This window comes from Lissotriton vulgaris, chromosome 6 (genome assembly GCF_964263255.1).
Source record: "Lissotriton vulgaris chromosome 6, aLisVul1.2, whole genome shotgun sequence".
NCBI lineage: Eukaryota > Metazoa > Chordata > Amphibia > Caudata > Salamandridae > Lissotriton > Lissotriton vulgaris.
This window is the reverse complement of record NC_141694.1, coordinates 880,093,733-880,121,241: the sequence shown is the minus strand read 5'-3', so window position 1 is coordinate 880,121,241 and position 27,509 is coordinate 880,093,733. Positions and strand designations below refer to the sequence as shown.

At 43.4% G+C, this 27,509-nt stretch overlaps 1 protein-coding gene across 1 annotated transcript in view; it reads right to left on the bottom strand.

Moving 5' to 3' along the window:
- SYNE1 (spectrin repeat containing nuclear envelope protein 1) overlaps positions 1–27,509 on the bottom strand; it is a 2,319,318-nt gene that overhangs the window by 1,790,245 nt on the left and 501,564 nt on the right. Inside the window, exons 11-12 of the mRNA XM_086926873.1 lie at positions 5,947–5,985; positions 1,043–1,150 (exon numbers count right to left, since the gene is read on the bottom strand). Coding sequence (XP_086782999.1) covers positions 1,043–1,150; positions 5,947–5,985 — 147 coding nt within the window. The remainder of the gene's footprint in view (positions 1–1,042; positions 1,151–5,946; positions 5,986–27,509) is intronic.

Here is a 27,509-nt window from a genome sequence, read left to right as displayed (position 1 = left end):
GATGGGCTGTGAAAGCGCTAGTTCTTTGGAGGAGAAAACTGCTTGTGCGATCGGAAGACGATTGTGTGCTCCATAGAAACTAAGGGCCATATCACTGGAGCAGTGCCTGAAACTGTGTGCCACTGCTCACTCTAGCAGGAAAATAGAAATCACAAACTGCATGCCTGGGAATAAGTACACCATTTGTAAATACAGTGCTAGAGGGGTGACAATTTACCAATATCTGCCCCTGTGCTAGTTAATACCCCTTTACGATGCATTTGGCAGTGAACAAAATACTATCAGAATAGCTGATATTATAGCCTTACAGCCCACCGTAAAGGGCTGTACCGGCTAATAAAGGCCCTCTCCAGCGTTAAAGGCCCCTGCCGAAGGCGAGGGCCTTTAACAAGGGAGAGGGACTTTAATATAGCCTTATAGCCCACCGTAGCGGGCTATACCAGCTATTAAAGGCCCGCTGAATCGTTAAAGGCCCGAGCCGCAGGCGAGGGACTTTAACGAGACAGCGGGACTTTAATAGCCGGTATAGCCCTGCTACGAAGGGCTATAAGGCTATTAGAACATTCTTCCACTAGAGGGCAGAATGTTCTAACAAATTAAACAAAGGGTTCTCGAAGCTCGAGGGGATAGAATTCCCCTCGAGCTTCGAGAAGCCTTTGTAGAACATTGGAATGTTGCTCTGCGGGCCTTTACCAGCCCGTAGAAGAATGGAGCACTCCATTGTCTGCAATGGAGCTCCCAACATTCAAATGTTCTAATACTCTGTAAGTCTCCTTAGTTAACTTCCGTTCAATCATTCTCTCAAGCACTGATCATATCCCTTCTGTTCATTGACCCACCCTCCCCATTCAAATTCATTTGTTTTACAGTTTTATAAAGTGCTACACATCTCTTTTTGGTTACTTCACAGCAGTGATGCAGGATTTCAAATCTTCTGACCCCAGGTGAAAAAGAACTGCAATCAACCTTCCAGTTCAAGCCTGTTACACACAGCCTTATTCACGAATAATAATAAGGAAGGAAGTATCCTTCAGTCACTTACCTGATATTTCTCCTGTAAGGTACCATCAATCATCTGCGCCCGGGTCAGATCTCGCTCATACTGATCAATCCACAATTTCAGGTCTTTTAACATAAACCTGTCTTCTCTCTGTTAAGAACAATATTTGAAACTTCTTCATTAACACACTCTGACCTGAATATATAATGTCACCTAGGACACTACAAAATACATATAGCATTTCTGGAAAGTCAAGGTACACAGGGATGGTATCAAGAAGAGACCATCCCAATGTAGAGACCAATTTTTGAAAGTTGTGGCTAAGAATTTTTAATAGCTTCTGAGTTTTAAGATTTACTGGGTGTCTAAAACATTTGGGAACTATGTGTAATTTAATTCGTAAAATGCTCTATTGTGATAGCAGATGTAATGAGGAAATATACACTGCTATACCTCAGGCTGTAAATTCAAGGAGATCTTAAATCCAGTTGTTTCAGTTTATTCAAATACATATTTTGAAGGGTGTTCTTAATCTCAAATTCACTAAACATAGTTCTACTGGAAATCCTCTCTACTAGCAGATTTTCCCCTCAACTTAATTCAGTTTGCATAAATGAATCTCAGGCCTTAATTTTGTGAATCAGGATACACAACTGTACTGTATTTAGGAGTGCAATCAGACCTGTACTCGAAATGTATCTTACATGGCTATTTTCGATCTCCCAGAGAGACCTCTTTTTCCATGTACAAAGCATATGAAGCCACCGATCTGGCAAAAATGAAGCTATTACAGGAATAAAACTTATTTTCGCACCAGTTCCCAGATGTTTTTCCGAGTATATCATCCAGGCGTTTTGCCTGCTTTCAGCAGCTTAAATATTTTGAGTGAAATACTCCTGATCCACAATCTTTACAAGGACCTTGTAAACTAACAGAGGTTTATTCCTCTCATTACACCCTCATCAGGAATTCAATAGGGTATGTACTGAGGTGCAGGGAGTTTCAATCCAAGCATAATTAAAGGAAGCAGGGAAGGCATCTTTTAAAGGCTCACAGACCAGATAACACACATTTACACAGGTGCAATACTGCAGCTCATTGGTAATTGCTCTGTTTTGTAGAAAAACAATCATATTCGGTTAATTATACACAAATATGTATTGGTATAGGACTGAGGGAAACCCTGTTTACTTAATTTTCTGTTACACAAACAGCCTTTGTCCTATTTTTCAGTAGCGGTCGGCAGTAGGTGTTTCTATAGGGCGGTGACGTGGGCAGGAGGAGGGGCAGGGTGGGGGGAAATAATGTATGGATTACGGAGTTTTACAGGTAAGCAAACATTTAAATACATAAAACGAATTTCGTTGCGCGCACTGCATCACATTTGGTGATGCAGTGTGCGCAACGAAATTCGTTTTATGTATTTAAATGTTTACTTACCTGTAAAACTCCGTAATCCATACATTATTTCCCCCCACCCTGCCCCTCCTCCTGCCCACGTCACCGCCCTATAGAAACACCTACTGCCGACCGCTACTGCTATTTTTACATACTGCTTACTTTATGTAACCAGGCCTCTCCTAGTGTTTGACTACCCCACACTCACATTTCAAGGGATACAATGGTGTTGCACTTAGACTGACAAAGTGTACTTAAAATAGGCCTAACAGCACCCTGTGATAGTGATGGGCACAGGCAAACTTAAAATCTCAGTACATGACATGCCACAATTGACAAAAGCAAGCCCAATACATTGAGCCAATGTTGAGGCTAATAAAAAGTAGACCCAAAACCTGGGGCTAAATAGAAGATTAAGTTTAAAACTTGCACTTTGTTTTGGAAATGAGTTTGATAATTAACTTAAAATATGTATTAAGTTTGTGAGTTTATGACGTCTTCCTGTCTGTTGGTCTTGTTTCCAACTGGTTGCCATTCACAGTTGATAGATATCATGTCCACCTTTTTACAAGTTCATTATATCCTATAACACTGGTAATAAAGCAAACAGTTATTTGTCACATTTGGATCACTGAAATAATATCGAGGGACAAAATATCGACTTGCCAAAATATCGTGGACAAAATATCGACAGTCAAAATATCGAGTTTGTATCTACAAACAGGTAAGTACAAAAATATCGAGTTCAAAATATCGTTTACAATAATATAGATGTAAAAAATATCGACTTTATTAAAAACAGTGTTACATTTAATTAATATTAAAATTGAATTACTAAAATATACTTAACAATACTTACATTACCTTATAGATACTATTATATTACCGTACGATACCAGAAGTGTAAAAAATACTATTCCCACTCCAAAGAGTGCAAGCGTAGGGAAAGCGTTGGATAGCGTAGGGGTTAAAATTACGATTTCCACTCCAGTGGGTGCAACAGTAGAGAAAACTGACCCTGAACCCTAAAAATACCCCTTTACCCAAAAACCCAAAACTGACCCTGAACACTAAAAATACCCCTTTACCCAAAAACCCAAAACTGACCCTGAACCCTAAAAATACCCCTTTACCCAAAAACTGAAAACTGACCCTGAACCCTAAAAATACCCCTTTACCCAAAAACTAAAAACTGACCCTGAACCCTAAAAATACCCCTTTACCCAAAAACTGAAAACTGACCCTGAACCCTAAAAATACCCCTTTACCCAAAAACTGAAAACTGACCCTGAACCCTAAAAATACCCCTTTACCCAAAAACTGAAAACTGACCCTGAACCCTAAAAAAAACCTTTACCCAAAAACTGAAAACTGACCCTGAACCCTAAAAAAAAACCTTTACCCAAAAACTGAAAACTGACCCTGAACCCTAAAAATACCCCTTTACCCTAAAACCGAAAACTGACGCTGAACCCTAAAAATACCCCCTTACCCAAAAACTGAAAACTGACGCTGAACCCTAAAAATACTCCTTTACCCAAAATTAATTAATATTATTTAATTACCAATTAATTATTAATTAACAATACCAATAAAGTACATATATTAGCACATTAGCTGTAATTAATTTAATTTAATAATTAATATTATTTTTTCCCAATTAATTAATTAACAATAACTAAAAATTATATATATAAATACATTACTCTAATTAATGTAATTAACTAAATAATATTATTTAATTACCAATTAATTACTAATTAAAAATATGTACAACATTATATTAATTAATTAACTAATTAATATTAATTAATTACCAATTAATTAAAAATATTTACAAACATATATTAATTAATTAATTATTATTAAATTACTCCCCACCCTTATCCCCTATTAACCCAACATCCCGCTCCTAAACATTAACTACAATTTATATTACTATTAATAAATGTTTTTTATTTTTTTAACATTTTTTCTACATATTATTGAAATTTTTTACTTTGACTATTTATATATATTTTGTCGATATTTTTGTACTCGATATTTTTTTATCATTATTTTAATCGATATTTTGACCAACGATATTTTTTATATCGATATTTTATTATTATCGATATTTTTAACTCGATATTTTGTCCATTCGATATTTTTGAGTAGATATTTTGTCTGTGCACCGTCACATTTGTTATGCAGTACCTATTCATTAAACTCTATATCAGGCCTTTAGATTTTAAGAGCCTGAATGAAGATGAGAAGAAATTCTAATGAACATTTACGGAGAGAAAATTCTAAGATAATATAACTGAATTAAGCGTATTTCTTCATACAAAGATATCATTGGTGGTTACAGATTTTACAACCTTTTCCAGGCAAACACACCTTGTTCCTCTTGAAGGCTTTGGCGATATCTACAATAACTCTGGTCAATTTGGAAAACTTTTTGTCAGCGCCCTCAAGTATACTGGATAGAGTAATAAGTCGCAACAGTGTCTGTGGTTATCAACACATCAGTGGTTAATAAGCCATTCCCCTCACATGCTCTCCAGCAGTCTCTTCAGAGACATACCCTCTTTTCTCTACTTCACTATTTTGCCCATATAGCCTTGGTTTTGAAGATGTCATGCAACCATCGTCCCAAATGCCACCTTCCTTTATGAGTTACTTTTGTACTCCAAGGGCACAGTTCTTTGACTTGTTGGTCTTGCATTTTGTTTCACACAAATATAGACAAAGAGAAAGTGTCTGGTTGGACCCTTGGGTAAGGCATTCAATTTTGTCAGCATGATCCTCAATGTGCAACTCTTCCACTCTGTGAACGTCATCAGTAGGGCATGCATCACGGGGGGGACTATGTATAGAAGACACACCTCTCTATAGAAGATGTAGATAACCTGGTTTTATAGAGGGTGCCTGCTCAAACAAGACGAACCACGTACGCTGGATACACAAGACATACAGAGAGTTTAGCACATGCAAAAACTTGCAAATGGAACAGAGTTCGACAAAATAGTTTTTGCTTCTTCCTCGACAGTGTGACACCTGAAGTAGGAGCGACAACCATGCAATAATGAGATGTGCAACAGATAAGCATGTGAATACATTTCTGAACATGAGACAGGCAGGAACCTTCCAATGTCAGTGGCATCAGCACTATATAAAATAAAAGGAAATATACTTATAATAATGGAAACAAATCTTAACCAAAGAAATCTTGCAAATAAAAGGTGGTTTAGGAAAATACCAAGGTGAAATATCACGTGCCTAGCAACTATTTTTGGAAACGATTGAATGCAAACCTCTTTGGGTAAGGAAAGTTAATTTTGAGGAAGTGCAATCATGGACAATACACTGAACCAAGTCTGCCGATCTATAAATTATTAAGAGTATCCCTTATTTATGATCACATGACCATATTACACAGTATTAACTCTGATCTAAAACTTAGAATCTGAAAAGTTATCCATAGGTTCCTTCTTGTGGGGTTATCCAGAAATAACATCAACTTGTGAGGGGATTATATTAAAAAGTATCAGCTTTTTCAAACATACCTCAATAATTTGTTCTATTTCCCGAGGGTCAAGATCAATCTGGCAAGGACAGCATAACACAAAAAAAGATGCACATATAACACGCACAAATTAGTCATGATGAGAACATGCAGAATGAATTGGTTAACGAGCAGCTGAACCCCACCGTTTGGTCACTTCTTCAACCGTTAACCCTTACCTGAAGCATAGGAACAGAAAGAGGAAAAACAGGGAAGGCGAGATGCAAACGCTACCAGCAGAAAGTGACAGGAAAGAAGCAAATAAAATAAGACACAAGCAGACATTGGTTCAATGCCAAGAAACAAACATAGGCTTATAGGAACAAATGAAAAATTGGACATGGATATATTGGTCTCTTGACTAGATCACAATTCAGTTGGACAGAACAATTTTAACAATTTAAGAATTTAAAACATTTTTTAACTATTTTCCCAGTTGCTTTTATATAATGATAGGTCGGAAAACAAATGTATGCCTGTTTCACTAAATTACAATCTCATATTGTCTCTTTAAATTAACGACTTATCATTCTGGCAGCATTTATCAATGACTTCTGACACAGATTTACAAGCTGGCATATCTTTATAGTTTGGAATAGATTTTCAAATGATACGTCACGGAGTAAAATAAGGTTACTTACTTTAGAAACTCGTGTATTCCCTGGTCCATAGGTATTTGCCTAATGCTACTCAGAAACTCAGAGATGGACTTTCTCCCTTACTTCTAGGACGAGGCAAAAGGATTCAATGGAAAGGGTATTTGTGTTAGTGGCCAGGGCCAAAATATCAGAGCATCTGACTGGATTTTGCGAGTAAGACAATAGCCCTGGAAACAACTTTTTAAAAGTAGCCCCTCGATTCATCAGAGACAGCATCACAGTTTTTTTTTTAAGTCGGCCCCTGCGAAATGACATCTAGGAGAGCACACAGTGGTCTCAGGGACCACTGTCTACTTCCCCCAGGGCTGCCCGCCATCACGCATGCTCACGGTGAAATCTTTCACATTGTCCGTGGGTTACTAACCCCATCAGGAGTTGGAAGCCTGCCAATCGTTTGCAGTCATAATTGTGCTACATAGCATTGTGACTCGCAATAAAGATGGGGATGCTTCTTTCGTGGCAGCTCCCTTATGTCATTTGGAAGGACTTTCCAAAAAGCTCATTACAAGTCGGAAATACTTTTCTGACCCAGGACACATTATTAGTCCAGGGCCGGACTGGCAATAGCCGGCACTGGGCATTTTCCCATTTTCCCAGGGGGCCGGAAAGGTGGGGTCCGGTTTTGGACCCCACCGAAGGCCGTTTTTGTTAATGCAATATCGGGGCCCTGTAACAAAAGTAGCAGTGTTTCCCACCAGCACCCCCCCTCCCCGCATCGGGGGCCGGTCCCACTTCATTGCCAGGCCTCGATTGCGTTCTCAGTCCGGCCCCGATTAGTACACTGCAACTTGTTCTTATGTGGACACAAAACCAATAATTTTGTGAATTGCAGGTTTTTCAACCGCAAAAACAATTCATACATTGTGCCCTAACTTACCTTTTGAGTGAGAAACAGGGGAAATATCTGCAGCATCAAATTGACCAGAAATTTAGCAATCAAGAAGCCTTGACTTGCATCAATTTGGCATCCATTATGCAGGAAAGTAAAATTGTGCTTCAGGCAAATATGTTGATCTGTGGAAAACATCTGTGCATAAAGTCCACTGAGGAAATTGGGGTGCAGCTCACTGCACGCAGAACGATGGAGTTTCCTAAGGTTATCCTTGGATTTTCCTCTTTTCCAAGATAAACTATGAAAGGGGATGTTGTGGCTTAAAGCTCATTGTTAAATACAAAGTGTCAGTAAAAGTTTCCTATACAAAAATACATATCAGCTCAGGCTCTACATATTCACCACAAAAACAGCTTCTTTGGGAAATCTGGCAGGAGGGCCTTCAAGGTTAAAACATACCTTTCATATCATGACGGCTAGTGTACATCCTTTTTGTCCTCCCCTGACTACAGGCCATACGTTTCTTGTAAATGTAAAGATGCCTCCTAATTGTAGAAGAAGGTTGTGGTTCACAAGTGAGGGACCTGACGATTAAGGGAAACCCTTTGTGAAGACCGTGTCCAAGGTCCACCAACAAAAAGCTGAATTTTCATTACCCTCAATCTGAACATTCAGAATGGCTGAGACTGCATTGTTCCAAGATGGACCTAAGCCCTCCTTTTTAGGTCTCTCCTGAGCCAGTGCATGGGCTCTCAGCAAGACATTTTGCAAACAGGCTTATAAAAGTGCTACCCTATAGGCTTTTTTCTGGCCTCAAGCTTGCGTGCACGCCGCGCGTGCACGCGCGCAGCCGCCATCTGTGGTTCCTTCATCACGGGTCATTAAGCATTAAGTGCATTGCGATCACTTTCACCGCCATGCGGGCGCCTCACTTTCACGGCCGCGCTGCCAATGCCTGTTTGCCATGGCATCAGCAGGGTGTTCCAAACAGTCACCGCTTACTGACAAAAGTAGACTTTTATCCCTTATGAGCACTCATCACTGTTGCCCTCTCCAGTCCTAATGCATGTGGCTGCTTGGACAGGAAGCAATGCGACTCACACAACAATCCCCCGGAAACAAAGGTTCCGGGTTCCATAAAGTTGTAACACCACAATAAAAGTCCTTCATACACAGAGAATACGTCCATGACCCGAACATAGCTGCACAGGTGGGACACTCTCAGCAATACATTTTGAAAGCACTATTCAGAAGCCGGTGCACTCGCGCAGTGACAGATTTAACTCTCAGGTCACAGCCGCCAGTCTTGCCAAAGGGGACCATCTTGGAACAGGCAGAGTTACCTTACTTAGAGAAGGAAGTATTACCGTTCTTTAGTCGGAAGACATTTGGGGAAGCACTCCGTTCAAACAGGTTAAGAAAAAAGGCCGCCATCTTGAATGAGGATATTAACAGCAGACGCAAATGACATCTTGAACAACATGCTAAAAAGCTCGATGGCATATCGCTCAACACGCACTTCCACTTTCACTTTTGCAATGCTATCACGGTTCAACTTGTTATAATTCACACCTGTTCTACAGCCTTTGCATTCCCTTCACTCTGCGAGTCTCAGAATGGGTTAATAGACCATAGCTCCTTGCTTGGCCCAGCTGTAGCTAATCAGCCGTAGCTAATTGAAAATACCCCAAGGCTAATAGAAGTGCTGCACGCTCTCACCGGCAGAGGGTTATAATTGACAGAACACACTGCCTCAGCCATTACCTCCCGTCCCTCCCTCGCCTTCCTTCAGTACAATTGAGGCCCCGCCTCCCACCCAGACCCACCCCCAGCATAAAAACTCTGCCCGCCCCCACCTCCACCTGTTTTTTTCTGTCTCACTAGTGAGACTCACCCTTTCAGTTCCTCCCTGTGGCGGTGCCGGGGAGTCTTCGTGCTGGTTCTCTGCGGCGACTGTGTCCTCTGCAGCGTTCTCCTGGCTGTGCCTCCTCTCCTCGTCTCCCTCGTGGTATGGGGGCGGAGAGGTGGCTCGGGAATCCGCTGCGGTGTTTTGGCGGTCCTCCTGTGGCTGGGGCTGTGTTTCCGGGTCGGGCTGCGTGGCTGCCTCCTCCCGGTGTGCTGTCTTACAGGAGTCCAGGTAGGACGGGTTTGTGCCCGTTTTCTTTTTTGTTTCTTGGCAGGGCGCGTTGCTTCTTGCCCCCGGGGACTGCCACTCTGCCGGCTGCCCGGTGGGGGCCATGCATGGCCCTGCCTCCTTGCTGTGGTCCCTCTGCTCCTCTGTAGTGAAGTGCACTGTGTATTATCCTGTGCCTTTTTCCATCCACGGCTCCTCGGCTCCTCGGCTTCACGTGTCCTTTTCGTGCCGACTGGACTTGTGTGCCGCTGACGGGTTCTTCGCAGTACTGAGGAGTATATGTACATTTTGCGACCTGTGGATTCTACGGCCTGCTTGTGCGTTTTTCTTGCCTGTGGATGATGTATACAGGCCATTGGTGCTGTGCCTCAGTTAAGACCTTTGGTGGCACTGGTTTTCGCTGGTTGGCTTCGGTTCTTGTCCTGCTGCTCCATGTTCCCTTTGGTGGTGGCCTTGGTGGTTGTCTGCTACTGGGTCTGCTCCTGTCGGGGTCGCCTGGGGTTTGGTTGGGGGCGTACTGGTGTCCTCTTCCTCTGCTGCTGGGTCTCCGGTCCCCCTGGGGTGCCCTTGTCGCGCTGAAGCTCCGTGGGGGGTGTTCTGCCTTTCTTGTCTCATGATGGTGCTGGGCTTGATTGTGGCTGCACTGTCCTGTGTTCTGGGGTTTGGTTGATGCCTTCCGCGTCCCTTCCTCATCCGGCTGGTCCTATGTGCGACTGGTTCCCGTCTGGGTCCTTGGGTGTGGATCCTTCTCCCGCCTCTGCTCTGTGTGTGGCTCCAGGGTGGTGCGCGTTCGGGCCGTGGGTCGCTGGACTCCTGTGCTGGTCGGCAGGGTTTTCCTGTTTCCTGCTGGGCGGGGCCTGTGGGTTTCTTTCCATGGTGTCCCCGGCCCTCCTGGTTGGGCTTGCCCCTTTGTGCCGGGGTGGGGGTTGGTGCTGTGTGTAGCGTGCGTTGCTCATACTTGTTGTATGTGCGTGGTGCGTGTGGCTTTGTCCGCTGTGGTGCTGCCCTGCTACCAGTTGATTGGCGGTTTCCTGTGCGGCCTGCCGTTGGCGGTCTCTTCCCAGCCCTCCTTCTTCCTTCTGCACTGTGTTGGTCCTGATTGGTTTCAGGTTTCTCTGCGCGCTCGGTTTGCGCTGGGGCGTTTGCTTCTGGGCTGCGCGTCCCTGTCTTCCTCCTGTGGCTGTGCTTCTTGGTGGGGGTCGCCCCTTTCCTCCAGTTGTGCAGTTGACCGCTGTCCTGGCCGCGCTGCTTGGTGGGCCTGTTGTTCTGCTTGGCTGCTACCGTGGCACTGGCTGGCCTGTTCTCTGCTTCTTCTGTGCCCTCCTTGGTGCTGGGTTTCGTGGAGTTTGCGGTGGCGGTTCGTGGTGGCTGCATGTCGCCACCTTGGGCCCTCTGCTTGCCTTGCCTTAGTTGGGGCGTCCTGCCTTTCTCACGTGCCTTGCACTGGGGCCTCTCCGTGGTCCCTGCTGTGGGTTTCTCCTCTGTCTTTCGGGTGGGCGCGGTTTTGACCGTTTCTTTTGCCCTGGCTGACTGCCTCTTGGTCAGAGTGCCTTGCCCTGTTGGGTTCCTGTCACTGCTGTATGTTCTTGGGTGCTGGGTCGGCTTGGTGCGGGTTCCTCCGGTTTGGAGAGGGTTTGGCTGTCTCCGGTGCCTGTCTACGGTTCCTGCTGGGTGGCTCTGCTGGACTGGGTGTCCTGTTTGCTTGCCATGTGTTCCGTCTGCTGGGTTCCTGTCGGTGGGGCTTGGGTCTTGGGCCCGCTCCTTTCTGGTGCTGGGGCTGGGGTGTCCGGCGGCTTTGTGCCTGTCCTGGTTCTCCTGGGGGTCTGCTCCTGGATTTGGCTGGTGCCCTTCCGTGTGTTGGCCCTTCGGGCTGCCTTTCCGCGGGCCCTACCTGGTGGTTTTTGGCATGCCCTGTATTTTGGGGTCGCTTCTCTCCACTTCCCGGTCACTGCTTCTTTTCTGCATTTCCTGCGAAGTATGCCCGTTTCTGCTTCCTTCCTCTTCAGCCTCGGGCCTTCGCCCTGGGTCTTCCCGCATGTCCGGGCGCTATTGGGTGGCTCTCGTTCAGTCTGTGCTCGGCCCCGTTCCCTTGTCCGGCGGTTGCCTGGCCTCTCTTCCTTCTTGGGTTCGGGCCTTGTGGCCCCGGGGGCTCCTCCGGCTTGTCCTGCGGCTGCTTGTGCCGGGGTGCCTGGCTTCTGCGGTGTTCCCTGGGCTTGTTTTCTTCTTCTCGGCCTGTCCCTCTGGCTCCTGTTGGGTTGGTCTTCGGGGTCTGTTGTTCCTGCTTCCCTTGTCGGTCGGTCCACGGGGGGGGCTCTCCTGGTGGCTCGGCCGCTGTTGCCTTCTGGCTCGGTGTTCGCTGGCTCCTCTGGCTCCACTTGTGGTGGCTTCGGTTGCCGGCCTGTTCGGGCTTGGCTGGGTTCGGGTTCCTGTTCTGGTTCCTGCTGCTCTCCCGGGGGTCCGCTTGCTGGTTGCTGTTGCGGCCTTTTGGCCTTGCCCTGGTGCCCTTTCGGGGCTCTCTGCGGGTCTGTGCGTGTTGGCTCCGTCTGACGCTCCGGTGGCGTTGTCCTTTGCCGCATCCTGGGTGGGTCCAGGTTCTGGTCCTTGTTCCTTGGTTGCCTGCGTCCTGTTTCTGGGGACTCTGGTCTGGGTGCTGGGGCTGTCGGCTCTCTGCCTCTGTGGGTGTCCTATGTGCTGGCAGTTCTGTTATGCTGGGTCCTTCCTTCCCTGTGTCTGGACTGTTGGTGGGTCTTTGGGGCCTCCCTGTGGTGGTCCTGTTTGTGGCGCCGGGGTCGGCCTGGGTGGCCCGGTTAGGGTCTCTGGGCTGGGGTCCCGGGTCTTGGGGGGGCGTCTGGCCCTCTCCTGGGCCTCTGGCTCTTCGGTGTGCCTTTCCCTGCCCTGCCTTTTACGTTACTCTGGCCTTTCTGGTGCGGGCGCTGTGGGTCTGTGCTCGGGGGTTGTTGGTTGCCCCCCGTTGGCCTTGGGCTCCTTGTTTTCCTCTCCTGTCCGGGTTGTGTGTCGCTCGGTGGAGGTTCCTTCTGGTGGCTTCGTGCCCTTTGGAGTTTCGTGTCCTTCCCCTGGGTTCTGTGCGGGGTTTGCCCTGCTGCCTGGCTGTTGTGCAGCTGGTCTTGGCTGTGTTGGGGGTTCCTGTTTCGTTGGCGGTGGCTTGCAGGCTTTCCCTCGGTCCTCCTCTTGGCTGTCCTCTGCTTGGTGTTTGCTGGCCTTTTTTGGTCCTGCTGTTCTGCTCTGGGTGTTGTTCCTGTGGTGCTGGCCTCCTTTTGGTGTGGAGGTTCCCTCCGGCTGGGGTCCTGCTGGGGTTGTCGGTGGCCCCTCTGCGAGTGCAGTGTGTTGCTTTCCAGCTTCTTGGTGCTCCTGGCTTCCTTGCGTGTTGCCTGGTTCTTTTTTTCCGGGTCTGGGTGTTTGTTCCCTGGCCTGTCGGGTCCTTCCCTTCGGGGTCTTTGCTGCTGGTGTTGGATGTCCTGTCCGGTCCTCCCTTTGGGCCCCTTGGGGGTCTTGGGTTGCGGCTTTTGCCTTTGGGCCTTGTTTTTTGGTTGCCATCGCCCCTGCGGGGCGCTTGGGGATGTTCTGGGCCCTGTTTTTGGATGTTTCCTTTCTGTCTGGGCTGTTCAACTCTGTTGCTTTTGGGTCCGGTTCCATTCTTTGTCCCTTCCGGTGGCTCAGCGTTTTGGCTCTGTCACAGGTTGCTTTTGCCTGTGTTCTGTCCTGCTCCTTTCTTGGCTGTGGAGTCTCGTTTGCTCGGTTTGGCTGTCCGGCATCTTTTGCTGTGGGGCCTGCTGGTTGTGGAGTCCTTCCGGGTGGGGGTCTCTTTGTCTATTCGCTGTGGTCCGAGACTGGTTGTGGGTTTCGGTCCGCGTTCTTGGTGGCTCTTCCTCTTGTGGGGGTGGTTCCTCCTTTGGGGGTTCGGGCCTCAGGGTCTTGTCCTCTTTGCGAGGCCAGGGATGTTGTTCTGCTGTGTTTTGGGCACTGTTTTGTGTTCTTTGTCACTCAGTTGTCCATCCCTGTTTTCTTCTGCTTGCTATGTCCTCAATTGTACTGAAGGAAGGCGAGGGAGGGACGGGAGGTAATGCTTCCATTTCTAACGATAATGGCATTACTCCTAGTCCTACTCCCTCGCCTTCCTTCAAGGACCCTCCCTCCCTCCCGGTGCGGTTCAACTGAGTGCTAGCTCGGCTTGTTTATGTACAGGTGGAGGTGGGGGCGGGCAGAGTTTTTATGCTGGGGGTGGGTCTGGGTGGGAGGCGGGGCCTCAATTGTACTGAAGGAAGGCGAGGGAGTAGGACTAGGAGTAATGCCATTATCGTTAGAAATGGAAGCATTCCCACTCAGTGCGTGCACCAGAGAAGCCGGAAGGTAGCTCCGCTCTTTGCTTTCAGGATGACTAATGCGGTCCTGTACATGTAAGTGAGATTGCGGCCGCATTGTTCCTCCCTTGTAATGCAGAGCGCCCACTCCCAGCCACATTTGCCTACTTTATTATGTTTTTATATAGGTAAATTGACTATTGAAGATACCTACTTCGCATGGCACCATTGATATGCTGCACAAACTTGATTATTAAGTCCGTATAGCATTTGTTGACTCCGGAGTGAGCGGCTCTCCCTCACGCAGCCGATAATAATTGGAATAAACACCCACTCCTACACGCCGTCAGTGCCATACCAGTCAATTCCCATTGTTTTCCATTCCCTACTGCCTTACTAGTCATAAACTATTGTTCCTCTTTTCTCAGTTAGCGCAATTCACTGGCGGCTGCCAGTCACAGCGGGAACTTTTTATCCCTCCTTTTCCAAGTAACAGATTTCATGCCCTTTGCGGCCATCGGCCCCAATTTCATTACGTTCTCCCCGGCAATGCCCGGTTCAGAGTAAGCTCCATGCTCTCCTCTTTCGCGCATCTTTCTGTCACTAGTCACTAGCGCCTCCACTGTCTTGTATGTGTGTATGACTTTAATTCCTCACAGCTCCTTCATGCTATATTGGGTATATTCTGTGATACATTCTATTAAGTTTTAAACACTTGATTCTGTCAACTAATGGCAGGACTTTGTCAATTGAGTTTTCTCCTATTCTATTTGAGTTCTTTTCGCTTAGCTCCTTTCTCAGACAACTGTGTCATACTGAGTTAATGCTATTTAAACCAGGAATGGCAGCAATCTCGCAGCATTTAATAATAGGAGGCTCCACCTCTTTTTAAAACAAGCATTGGCATATCCAATAGGTCTCGCTTTTGGGACCTTATAAGTGTTTAGCCATACAACAGTTGATGTTGTTGCGCCAAGGATATTGTGCTGCATAACTAAATACTTATAAGGTCCCAAAAGCGAGACCTATTGGCTATGTCAATGCTTGTTTTTCTATGATAGTGAAAATATAAGAGTAGAACCCTTTTAATCAGAGATCGCTGTGAGGGCTGCCAGAGTAAGCAAGATTACATCTGCAGCAGTAGTCTTGAGAGTACCTCTAAATGATTGATTTTAATGGCTGTTGGATATGAAAATAATGATTTGTGCTTATATAGCACTGGCCCTACACATTTGCCCTTTCCAACAATGTAAATAGTAGGACTGATAATCACCCAATTTAAAAGTACTCAAATTATTGACCTTCAGGAGGATGGAAGAGTGAGTCATCTTTCCTGGGATTTGAATTGGTACCCTACCAATCGCTACTTTTGTGCAAAAACGTTTGACACTTTTGAAATATGGTTACCCGGAATGCTATTCTCAATGGACAATCCGGTGTCAAATGAAAGTAGTTTGCTATGAGATCATTGGTCACTTTGTAAAAAGATAAGTGCCGGGTTCTCGTCAGGAGGCAGCTTGCAACAAGCCATTTCTCCTGCTAGGGTTGCCTAAAACTGAACCAACTACTATCCATGAAGGGGGCAGAGGATGTGGTGTAATGGCCAGAGCTGTCGACTCTTTACTTATGCTCATGAAACTATAGCGCCGTTGTTGATGATTAAGTGTCAGTGCTGAGCACCAGAAACCACAGGTACAAATTAAACACTGTGTGGGATGACAGACTCTAAGGCACTCTGGGTCACCCACTCGGACCATCCTGTACAGCCTGGCTGGTGTATGATGAACCATTTGTAATAATTTATAAAAAGAAGCAACCCTTGTCTACTATTCAGTGAAACGTGTTATGTCTGTGAGCAGTAATATTTCTAAGTAATGTTGTCTAGGGTTCTATTAAGGCCTTTTTTCCATCGCCCTCTAACTTGTGACTCATGGGTCCCTGCTGTGTCAGAGATTGCAGTGTAAAGTTTTGAAATCAAATTCTGTGGAGATGGTGACTTATAGATCACTGCTAGTGCTGTAAACATGGGAGGTATTACTGAAAATGTGAGGTATTGTGCTTACAATGATTTTTTTCAATCTGCAATGGAAAGATGTCTGGTGGCATGGTTCTTCCTCTTTGTTTGAATGAGTCTAGTGTTAGGAAACAGCCCTCTTGGAAAAACTCTGTTGTGTTTAGCAAGGGTTGTTTCTCTTTACCCTTGGAATGTCTATGGGGTTGCTATAACTGCTCATGAGCTGGAGGGTTCCACATTTGTCAGTTAAAGCTCTCCTGTTGTGTGAGGGCAGCGGTGGCTCGCTGAACTGAGAATAAACATGAGGAAGGTAATTACTTACCGTTTCCTGTCGTGATTAAGCTTGAGACCACAACAAAGTCCCTAAATGCTGAAGGTGGAACACACTTAAATGTAGTTGTGCTTTTGGATCAAAAGAGAGGAAATCTAGGCTTGGCTCAGATGGGGACCCATCTCATCAATGTTTACTACTTTTTATATTGAATGCCAGACGTGGGATGTGCTTGTGACCATATCTCTGCATGGTTGAATGAGCTGTGGTTTCCAAGTCATTATGGTGGAGAGTTGGGTACAGTCGGCCATGTCTCACTCATGCTCGTATGCTGACAGTTAGTGCTCAATGTGTACCCAGAATTATTGGTATTTAGCCTAAGACACTAGGTAATATTATTCTAGCGGTAGACCACAAGCCCTCACCTATTGAAATTGAGTGTAATTGTTACCCACCTTACTTTCAGCTGTCGTCCAGCTCAAACTAATGCAATAAAGGTTGAGAAAACAGTGGATAAAAAGGCCCAACTTAGGGGTAGTGGGATGTTGGTAAATGAGTAAAGTACATGGTGCAGAAACACCATCCTCAGAACTACTATACAGTCAGTTAGGAAGATAGGAAGCATGGTTGAAGGCTCAACTTGGCGCTTTAGCCACTGAAGGATGGGGTCATACTTTGCGGAGTACTATGGATTGAGCACCGTGTACCATTATTCCTAAGTACTGTGTTGACATTTGGCAGCAGCATAATGGAAAGTCTGTGGTGGATTTAAATGTTGCTGGAGTAAAAGGGATAATCTGAATGATATTGATATTGAAGCCAGAGTTATCTTCTGAATGCAGTCACTTACCTCATAATTGGTTTGAGATTTGGTTTGGAGTGTTTGACATGTAGTATGATGTTGTCCGCATGGAGGGAGGCCAAGTAATCTTTACCAGCTATGCGCAGACATTAGTAACCCTGTTGGATACCCATCACAATTGGAATAGTGTGGGGAAGTGCACAAGGAGCACACAGTCTAGCTGACGGTGGGTAGCCATCCCTAAAATCCCTGCCCCCTTATTCAAGTGAGTATTTCAACTTATAGGCCACATCAGAAAATCAAATGCCTTTTGGGCATCTAGCAGTACTGCTAGGACTAGAATATTTGGTTCACCCTATTATGCTATCACAAAGAATATCCAGAAGTTTTCAGATATTGATCTGCTGTGTATAAAACCAGATTGCTTGGGCAAGACTATATCCCTCATGTGGTGTTGCAGTCTGCTAGCTACTATCTTGGCTAGAATTTTGGTATCAAAATTAAGCAACGATAGGAATCCTCGTTGGAAAAGCCATCCTCAGGGAGTCTGGCAGGTTTCAATAGAATCGAGATGACCACCTCATGCATTACGAGGGGAATAGTACCCGAGTGCTGGACACCTGGTACATTTCCAAACGTTTCTGAGCTATTATACATGAGTATTCCTTGAAGAACTCATCAGTGAGTCCATCCAGTCTGAGACGTTTCCTCTGGATAGTGATTTAATTTCTTCGGAAATCTCTTCCGCAGTGCAGGATGCACAATCCTGCACTGATTTTTGGTCAGTGAGTCCATTTAACGACTCTCGCTAGTGTACCTCAAACCAAGCTGGCTGACATCTGTGAGCTATTCCATGAGGGAGGCTGTTGACATTGCGTGGTTTAAGTGGTATAGCTTAGCGTAGAATCTGTGAAGGCATTTAAGACTCCCTTAGTTTGGGTGTACCTTATGTCATTATCATCCACAACATTTAAAAAAGCTCTACAGGTTCATTTAGAATTCAGGCACTGAGCCAGAGTAAGACCTGGTTTCTCTCTTCCTGTATTGTCTTGCTCTTATGTATTTACCCACAAATATAACTTTCCTTTTGCCTCCTTATTTTAGGAATTTAGGAACTGTCATCCACTAGTCATTCTAGAGCTGTTTCTATGTTCTGCCATGTACATTGTATTGACTGTAGTATAGCTGATTGTTCAGAAATGCACAGACTCCATATGTATGTGGAGTGGATATCGACCAAGCTCCTGTTTAAGTCAAAATAATCTAATATGCCCTGACATAACTCATCATAAAAACACTTCTTATAAGCACTGATGAGAAGACCATCCAATGTCTGGCCGCGTTAGGTGTATGGTCTAATTTCAATGCGTGTGAGACTGTAGAGAGATCAGAAAGAGTGTGTGGATATATAGTTGTATCGGTACAGGAATTGCTTATGTCTTTAGACCCCACCCAAAAAATCAGTGCAGGAGTGTGCATCATGTACTGTAGAATAATAAGAATATTTCTATTTATGTGGGTGTATATGTGGCCACATATCGACCGAGAAGGAAGTGTGCCTTAAGCCCAGCCGCATGTGAGCAGCTCCAGGGAGTGGCAAAGGCGCCTGGGTGGATCTATCAATATCTGTATCAATATCAATGTCAATGTCAAGTCGCCCCCCCAAATCACTGAAGAGGCTGGTAGGGTGACAGAGTATTGCATAATAGCTTCATAAATAAAGGGAGTGTCGTAGTTCGGCCCACATGGGTTGATGAACGTGATTTATCCATGGCCTATAGTATCCTGTATAATTACCTAGCGGCCTTCAGAGTCTGTGAGCTTAGTCTCACTGCGGAATTGAATGTTATGTCAGATTAAGTTAGGCTTGCTGCATGAGTGAGTGCTAAATGATGAGAAATACCTGGGTGTCCGCCATTGTATGGAAGTGTGTTTTGACTGAACGACTCAACTATGTCACTTGGAGATATGTTACATCCACATTATTCCTTTTGATATATGCCACTATCTGCCTTGTTTTTGGGGTGACTGTTTCCATGGACATTCCAGGTAATCAACTTCATAACAAAGTGCTAACATTCTGATGTCATGAAAAATATTTATAGCCATTTGACCTGTGCACTTTACTCACATACCCTTTATTGGATAGCATGTATAGACAGATGAAGTGGCATCATAAAACCGAACTTGGCAACAAGGGTGTCAAATAGTTTGCAAGTGATGACAACATGAAAACCCTAACAATCCACCCCCTTCCTGCACTGTGAACACTAACATACAGAAATATTGACCCTATCTACACATTCTACTATAAAAAAACAACACATACACAACCCAAATACCAAGATATGCCCTATATGCAAAGTTCACTCTGGGTAGGCTAGGAGATAGCAACTTCTTAAATATGTAGTGGTGGTAAATATGAATGCGCCCACCATCTCCGCCTACAGCTATTGTAAAATTACAGCGCTGGTGAGCCGTATTTCCTCTTACCTCAGGTTAAAACCAGTTTGAATAGTAAATCACAAGGCCTAAAAGACACAATAGTCTAACATCTCAACAACAGTCATACCGTATTTGTGTACATAGAATGTGGAGGTATGTAATGATCTGCAGAGACAACCGTTTCATCAAAATGGGTGGCGGAGAGCATTCAAGTCCTGATCCTTGCTTTAGCAGTTATGGACTGGAGGACATCCATCATTGCCTTCTACATGTAGTGTGTCAGATTGACTCTGTGGAGACTGACTTTGCCTGGGAGTATTTGTACTATTTTGTTTTAAATATGTCATCACTGCATTATGCAAAGTAAAAAAGAGGGGGTTGGCATTGTGTTTTATGTACAGTTTAGCAGAGCAAAGCTTAATCAGTGCCTAGTGCTTGCAAATGTTTCTTGGCTGGCTGGAAGGCTCATCGGGCCTCCTGAATGGCTATAGTAAAGTGAGGGCAATGGATAAGGCAGGGTAAACAGTCATAATATCGATTTCAAAGTATAGAATGGACATAATATCGAAGTAAAAATATAGAATGGACAAAATATCGAATGGACACAATATAGTGGTTGAAAATATCGAATTTAAGGTAAGTAATATCGATTTTCAAAATATAGAAGTCAAAATATCGAATTATACAATATAGGCATTAAATATATCGATTTTTTTATAATATCAATTTTTTTAAAGTGTTTTGTATGTTAGTATATGTGTGAAAAGTGTATTTTAATTTTTGTAATGTATGTTTAATGTATTTTAAGTAATGAATTTTATGTTATTTAATTTTTGCGTAATTTAATTCTGTAGCAGGTTGTGGGTTTATAGGGGAATAGGGTGGGAAGTCATTTAATTGTAATTAATTAAATATTTTTATTTATTTATTGGTAATCATTTTGAATTTATTGTTATTTTTTAATTGGTCATTAATTTTTATTAATTGCCAATTAATTTGTATTAATTGATTAATTGTTAATTATGTCAATTTTCTAAATTTATTTTCTGTTGTGGGTTTATAGGGGAATAGGGTGGGAAGTAATTTAATTGTAATTAAGTTAATAATTTTTTTCATTTATTGGTATTGATTTTAAATGTATTGTTAATTAATTTTTAATTGGTAATTAATTTCTATTAATTGGCAATTCATTTTTATTAATTGGTAATTATTTTGTATTAATTAAATATTTGATAATTATGATAATTGTATTTATGTATTTTCTGTAGTGGGATGTGGGTTTATAGGGGAATAGGGTGGGAAGTAATGTAATTGTAATTAATTACATATTAAAAATACTTTTTGTGTATTGATAATTAATTTACTGTTAATTTTTAATTGGTATTAATTTTTATTATTAATTAGTTTTTGTTATTGAAAATTAATTAGTTGTTAAATAATTATGAATAGGTTATTAATTTTTAATAACTAATATGTAGTTGTATTGCTAATTAATTATTACATAATATTAAATTGGTTATTAATTTCAATTAATGTTCTATTGGTATTGATATTTAATTTATTTTTAATAATATATTAAATCATTACTTTCCCTACTGTTAAACTCACTGGAGTGGGAATAGTAATTTTCACCCTCCCGCTATCCAACGCTTTCCATACTGTTGCACTCTCTGGAGTGGGAATAGTATTTTTTACCCCTACGCTATCCAACGCTTTCCCTACTGTTGCACTCTCTGGAGTGGGAATAGTAATTTTTACCCCTACGCTATCCAAAGCTTGCCCTACTGTTGCACTATCTGGAGTGGGAATAGTAATTTTCACACTCCCGCTATCCAGTGCTTTCCCTACTGTTGCACTCTCTGGAGTGGGAATAGTAATTTTTACCCTTCCAATATCCAACACTTTCCTTACTGTTGCACTCTCTGGAGTGGGAATAGTAATTCTTACCCCTACGCTATCCAACGCTTTCCCTACTGTTGCACGCTCTGGAGTTGGAATAGTAATTTGTACCCTCCCGCTATCCAACGCTTTCCCTACTGTTGCACTCTCTGGAGTGGGAATAGTAATTTTTACCCTTATGCTATCCAACGCTTTCCCTACTGTTGCACTCTCTGGAGTGGGAATAGTAATTTTTACCCCTAAGCTATCCAACGCTTCCCTACTGTTGCACTCTATGGAGTGGGAATAGTAATTTTTACCCCTACGCTATCCAACGCATTCCCTACTGTTGCACTCTGGAGTGGGAATAATATTTTTTACCCCTACGCTATCCAACGCTTTCCCTACTGTTGCACTCACAGGAGTGGGAATAGTATTTTTTACCCTCCCGCTATCCAACACTTTCCCTACTGTTGCACTCCCTGGAATGGGAATAGTAATTTTTAACCTTATGCTATCCAACGCTTTCCCTACTGTTGCACTCACTGGAGTGGGAATAGTATTTTTTACCCCTACGCTATCCAACGCTTTCCCTACTGTTGCAGTCTCTGGAGTGGGAATAGTAAGTTTTACCCCTACGCTATCCAACGCATTCCCTACTGTTGCACTCTGGAGTGGGAATATTTTTTTTTACCCCTACGCTATCCAACGCTTTCCCTACTGTTGCACTCACTGGAGTGGGAATAGTAATTTTTACCCCTACGCTATCCAACGCATTCCCTACTGTTGCACTCTGGAGTGGGAATAATATTTTTTACCCCTACGCTATCCAACGCTTTCCCTACTGTTGCACTCACTGGAGTGGTAATAATAAATGTTACCCTCCTGCTATCCTACGGTAAAATATTTTACATTTTTTATTAATAACTTAAATTAATTATATCTTAATTTTAAGGTTATCTGAGTATTTTTAAGTATGTTTTAGTTAATTATATTTATTATTTCATTAATTTTAAATTACTTTTAAGACATTTAAAAAAAATCGATATTTTGACTGACTATATTTTTTACAGACTATATTTTGGATTCGATATTTTTGTACTTACCTGTTTGTAGATAGGAATTCGATATTTTGGCATTCTATATTTTGGTGACTATATTTTGGTAAGTCTATATTTTGTCATTCTATATTATGTCAGTGATCCAGTATTCAAAAATGATGGGTGAAGGTGTTGCTCCCAGTGGAGGATGCGCAATTTATGATCTAGTTGCCTGTTCCACTAAGAACATTCGGGATAAGTAGCCAGCCCTGAACATAGTGGTGAGCATTTTCTCAACAAAGAGTTCCATTCTCCAAACATTGGTGGATTCAGGTATGGCTAAGACACACACATTATAATGTCTAGAGCTCCCCTTCAGGTGTTCATTTTTGGTCTGGGTCATACCCAGTTGCTTTTCCAGTTCCAATGCTTGAGAAGACGCCATCAAATCGTCCACCACTTCAGAAATTCACCTGTTTGCTCCAACTATTTATTCAGTAAATGTATCTAATCTGTGTTACAAAAGGTCAACCCTGCAGGCAAGCTAGTCTAATGTTTTATCAGTGGACTGGAGGCTGCCTGATAGTTCAATAACATAGAATGGATATTTGCCTTACCTGACGCTTGGGTTGTGTCATCATCAGAGGCTGTTACCCTTATTCAAAAGTCAGTAAGGGTTGTTTGTTAGCAGTTTTTCCCATCTTGTCACAATAGTGTTCACTAAGTGTGCGCCTCTGATGTGATTAAAAAGGACTGCCTTCTGTTGGGGCCTACACAGCCAACGGTTAAAGCACAGCCAGCATGTAAAGAAGCATGCAGGTATTGTGATGGTGTACAGCTCATGCTTTGCAAAAATTAGGATCACATAGCAGGCTTATGGTACCTAGACACCTGAGCCCTGTGATAGCACTCAAAATTTGTTACATTGAAGAAAGTACTTTGGGAGGTAGGGAAATCCAGTAGTCGTTGGTGTAATTAAGTAGGTTTATTAGTCATAGGTTAGATAGTGAAGAAGGCCCCACCGGGAGCAGCACCCAGCTGCTCAGCCCCACTCACTCAAAACTCCACACATTCAAACATGCATACACAAACATTCTGATGACATCACACACACAGGCTGAGCAGCAGGGAAGGAGAAGACCAGAATATAACAAAATTGCAATCAAGGATGTAGCACTGGTGCCTGAAGGAATGGATGCAAAGTACCAGCAGCAGGCAATGCACCAATGCACTCACCACTAACCAGCTTGATAGGAGCACTCCTCCGTAACTCTGTTCAATTACCTCGCCATCACTTCACCCTCATTCCAGTATGCCCAGTGCACTATATGTAGCAGCAATGGTTGTCAGCACCGTGGGCTGACTCCACTCAGTTACGGGAATCAGTAGCCCTCAGGGTGTGGCAATCCCCTTTCAGCGGAGATAAGTTTGATTCAGCATAAAATTTAGATGGTATGGTCCAATTCTTAATTTGTAAAAAAAAATAAGTGCCAGTGCTCTTGTTAGGAGGCCACTGCAGTCTGCACCATGCCTTTGCCCCTGCCATTGCTGCCAGTAACAGCACCACCAAAGCTACTAACCAGCACACTCCTGCAAGTGTGACAATCCAGACTATTCCACACCCCTAAAGCTATAGGAATGGATTGGGTGGCATTTTTTGTTTTGTTTACTGAATTAATAAATAACTGTTGTTGTGGTCATCTCAAAATTAGTCAGACAATGCCAGCAAGTGGCAGCCTCTCATAAGCGCCGTGCTGGAAATTAAGTAACAGGGCCGAGCAACGGAAACCACCGGCTCAAATTAAGCATTGGGGTCGCAACTGCTTTAGAAAGAGGATGAGAATCTTATTGTTTCAGGATTCATCCCTTATAGGGACGATTTTGTTGGATATGCAATGGGTTCAGCTCGAACCCTGTTAGATTGCAGCCATCTTAGTTGGCGCTTACTAGTGCCCCAACATTCCATTTCTGTTTGAATTCTACCACAAAATCTTAACTTATGTTTCAAAATAGCATGAAATTGACCTGGAAATTTGAAGCAAGCCTGCAGAAGCAGCATTTGGCCTATATCAATGGCTCTCTTCATTGGCTGTTCCACGTCCAATACAAAAATTGGGTGGTAACACTTAGCTCATGACGAGCTGCATGCATGTCAGCGCAAACTGACATAGCATCTGTACAGATGTAACTCTGGACATTTAGATTTTTTTATAAACCCTGGTTCATAAAGCGTACTATGCGAATGTCTACACTCACTACCCAACACACTCTAGTTGTGTTGCCCACCATTATGTACTTCATTGGTAATGTAAAGAACTCTTTTATTCAGCTCTCTGATTGCTGTATGTTTCCTATGCTTTCTAATAGACTAGCACTGGAATGACAAACGACAAATGGTGTTTTGAGCATAGCAGAATATGGGGGGGCCTAACATTTTTAATGGCTGCTGCACAACATGACCACAAGCAATCATGTTTAACAGCTGAGGGGTGTCTCTTGTGACACAAAAGTTATTAGCTGAACAGTCTATCAAATTCAATCTAATTTAATCTCGCAGCACCCTGTGATGTGCACAGTAACTATTTACTCCTTTATTTCACACAAAAAATGCCTTCATGAAAAAATGCATGGAAATAAATGCTGGAGCCATCTGCAAAATTGCTGGTGGTACCTGCAATGAAATTGTGTTGATGGCAACTGAGCAAACTCTGGTTGCGCACAGATCTGACACATGTTTAATGATGCCTCCTCTTAAATGTGAAGAATTGCTTAATGAGAAAGCTCCTGGGGGTTCCGAAAAGGCTGCAGTAATTTAGAACTGGATCACAAATCCAGTAGCAAAACACTGGAACAAATTCCCTATCCATTCAGAACAACATCAAAGTTTGGTCCTACTCCATGGTAGGGTTTTCAAGAATAGTTTTACAAGATCTGTCAATGAGAGATTGAGCCTTTGAGTTTGCTAAGCTGCAAAACATTCAGAACAATCTACATGAATCCCTCATGGGAGTCCTTAACTACGTTGATAGGTTCAGCTTGTGCTACCCAAAAAGAAGATGTCCTCAATGCAAAGGCATCAGTGCTTATTGGTCAATAACAGGATGTATTTACTTTCCTTTTGAGGATGAAGAGGCACCGTGAGGAGAAGAGCATGTAAGACAGAATTAGCCAGGGTTTACCCGGAAGAGACATTTTCACACTTGAATAAGTTTGAGTACAAAGAAGAGGTTACAGGACGCCTTGATGACATTGACATATCTTCGACAACTAGGGGAAGTGTGTCAACGGTGAATTCTTTAATGTGATGAGTAACAAAGAAACAGAATTTGAAAATCATATTATTGCCAATGGGCATTACACTTTGGAAGAGAGACAAAGCACAGGTGGAGACCACAACAAAGTGTTTAGAAATGGTAGAGAAGGCTGGGACAAGGGTCATTTAGCTAGAACAAGTGTTCGTTTTATGTCATCCAATCATCCTATGGCGCCGTAGCTGCCGATAGGCACTTTGTTTTAGGTGACTGGTCAAATTATATGCACTCTGCTGTGATATTTGTGTTCTAAGTGCTTGTAGAGCACACAAGCTTCCTTCAGCAGCAAAACTGCATCATGTCGCTGCTAAACAATACGCATGGACTAAAACTGTAAATAAAGCATGTCTCAATTAATTATCTGTGTAGGGCAACAAACTGGGCTGCTCCTCATACCGTCTGTGATCATCATTCTCAGGATGCCAGTTCAGATTTAACTCTAAACCTGGGCCTGGTGGGATACAGAAGTGCCCAGATACCATCAAGTGTGAGCATCTGCTGTAATAAATGATTGATAATATGGCCGTCTTTATACGGTTGCTGCACGAAGTGCTGCCTCGCCATCTGTTTCCAAATGCAAAATTCTTAAAATGATAATAAGAGTTGTGGGAGTGAAAGGAGAGGAATAGTACACAAACGTATGTGCTTATAATAATGATTTGGATTCAACTATTCAATCGACTTCTTGAAAAGAACACGTTAGGATCAGCTTTGTATTTATACAAGCACATAAGATTATTCTGACACAATTAGATTCCTAGTATAGCATTACAGTGTTGAATAGGCTGCTAAAGTGCTTTTTTACTGAGCTTTGTCCTCGCGGCTCCTCGCCATTACTTGCTGAAGGATTTCTGATGCTATTGTTGACAAATATCAAATAGCCCCAAAGCTCTTTAGAAAACCCTGAGAAAACACCCGAAATGATCGATCAATTTGTCTATTGGTGAGCATTTAAAAAGCAACACGACTTTAAAAACATGTAATTTGCAAATATTATATTATAGCACTGATGCACTAGAGTGGAAACCTTTCCACATCAATATGCTTGTTTTTTCACAGAAAACGTGAAAAATGTTGCTTATATTTACCACGTTTTGGTAGAATTAGTTTAAGATATATATGTAAACAAGCATTTGCAATGCAATAGGTCTCGCATTAGGAACGTTTGAGCTATTGGTCTTGTAAATGACAATTCTTTTATTTATGTGTTGGTTTTGAAAATAGCTAAATTAATAGCTTTGCCATTTACAATGGCAATAGTTATAAATTTTGCAAATGTGACACCTCTAACCTGGGGTTGCGCTGAGTGATGCTGTGGTGGTGCTGAGTGGTGCTGTGGTGGTGCTGAGTGATGCTGTGGTGGTGCTCAGTGGTGCTGTGGTGGTGCTGAGTGGTTCTGTGGTGGTGCTGAGTGGTGCTGTGGGGGTGCTGAGTGGTGCTGTGGTGGTCCTGAGTGATAATGTGGTGGTGCTGAGTGATAATGTGGTGGTGCTGAGTGATGCTGGGGTAGCACTGAGTGATGATGTGGTGATGCAGAGGGCAGAAAGGCATAACAAGTGGGTAAAAGGCGAATGCCCTTGATTAAGCTGAATGCTGTATTGTACCACAAAAAGAAACAGAAAAAGACTTAAGAAGGTCTGAATTTTTAATACAAAAGGCACTCTCCATACGTTGGTCACAGGGATGTCAGGCCGGGGTATCAGTAAGTGACCCACTACTTGCTCTCACCTCCACCCCCTCAGTTTCAAGGACAGTATAACAATTTAGAGGTGGTCAAATTAAGAGGATGTTGGTAGCTACAGGGTGCAGTGAGGGCGGTAGAGTGAGAGCGGTAGAGTGGTAGAGTTGGGCGGTAGAGT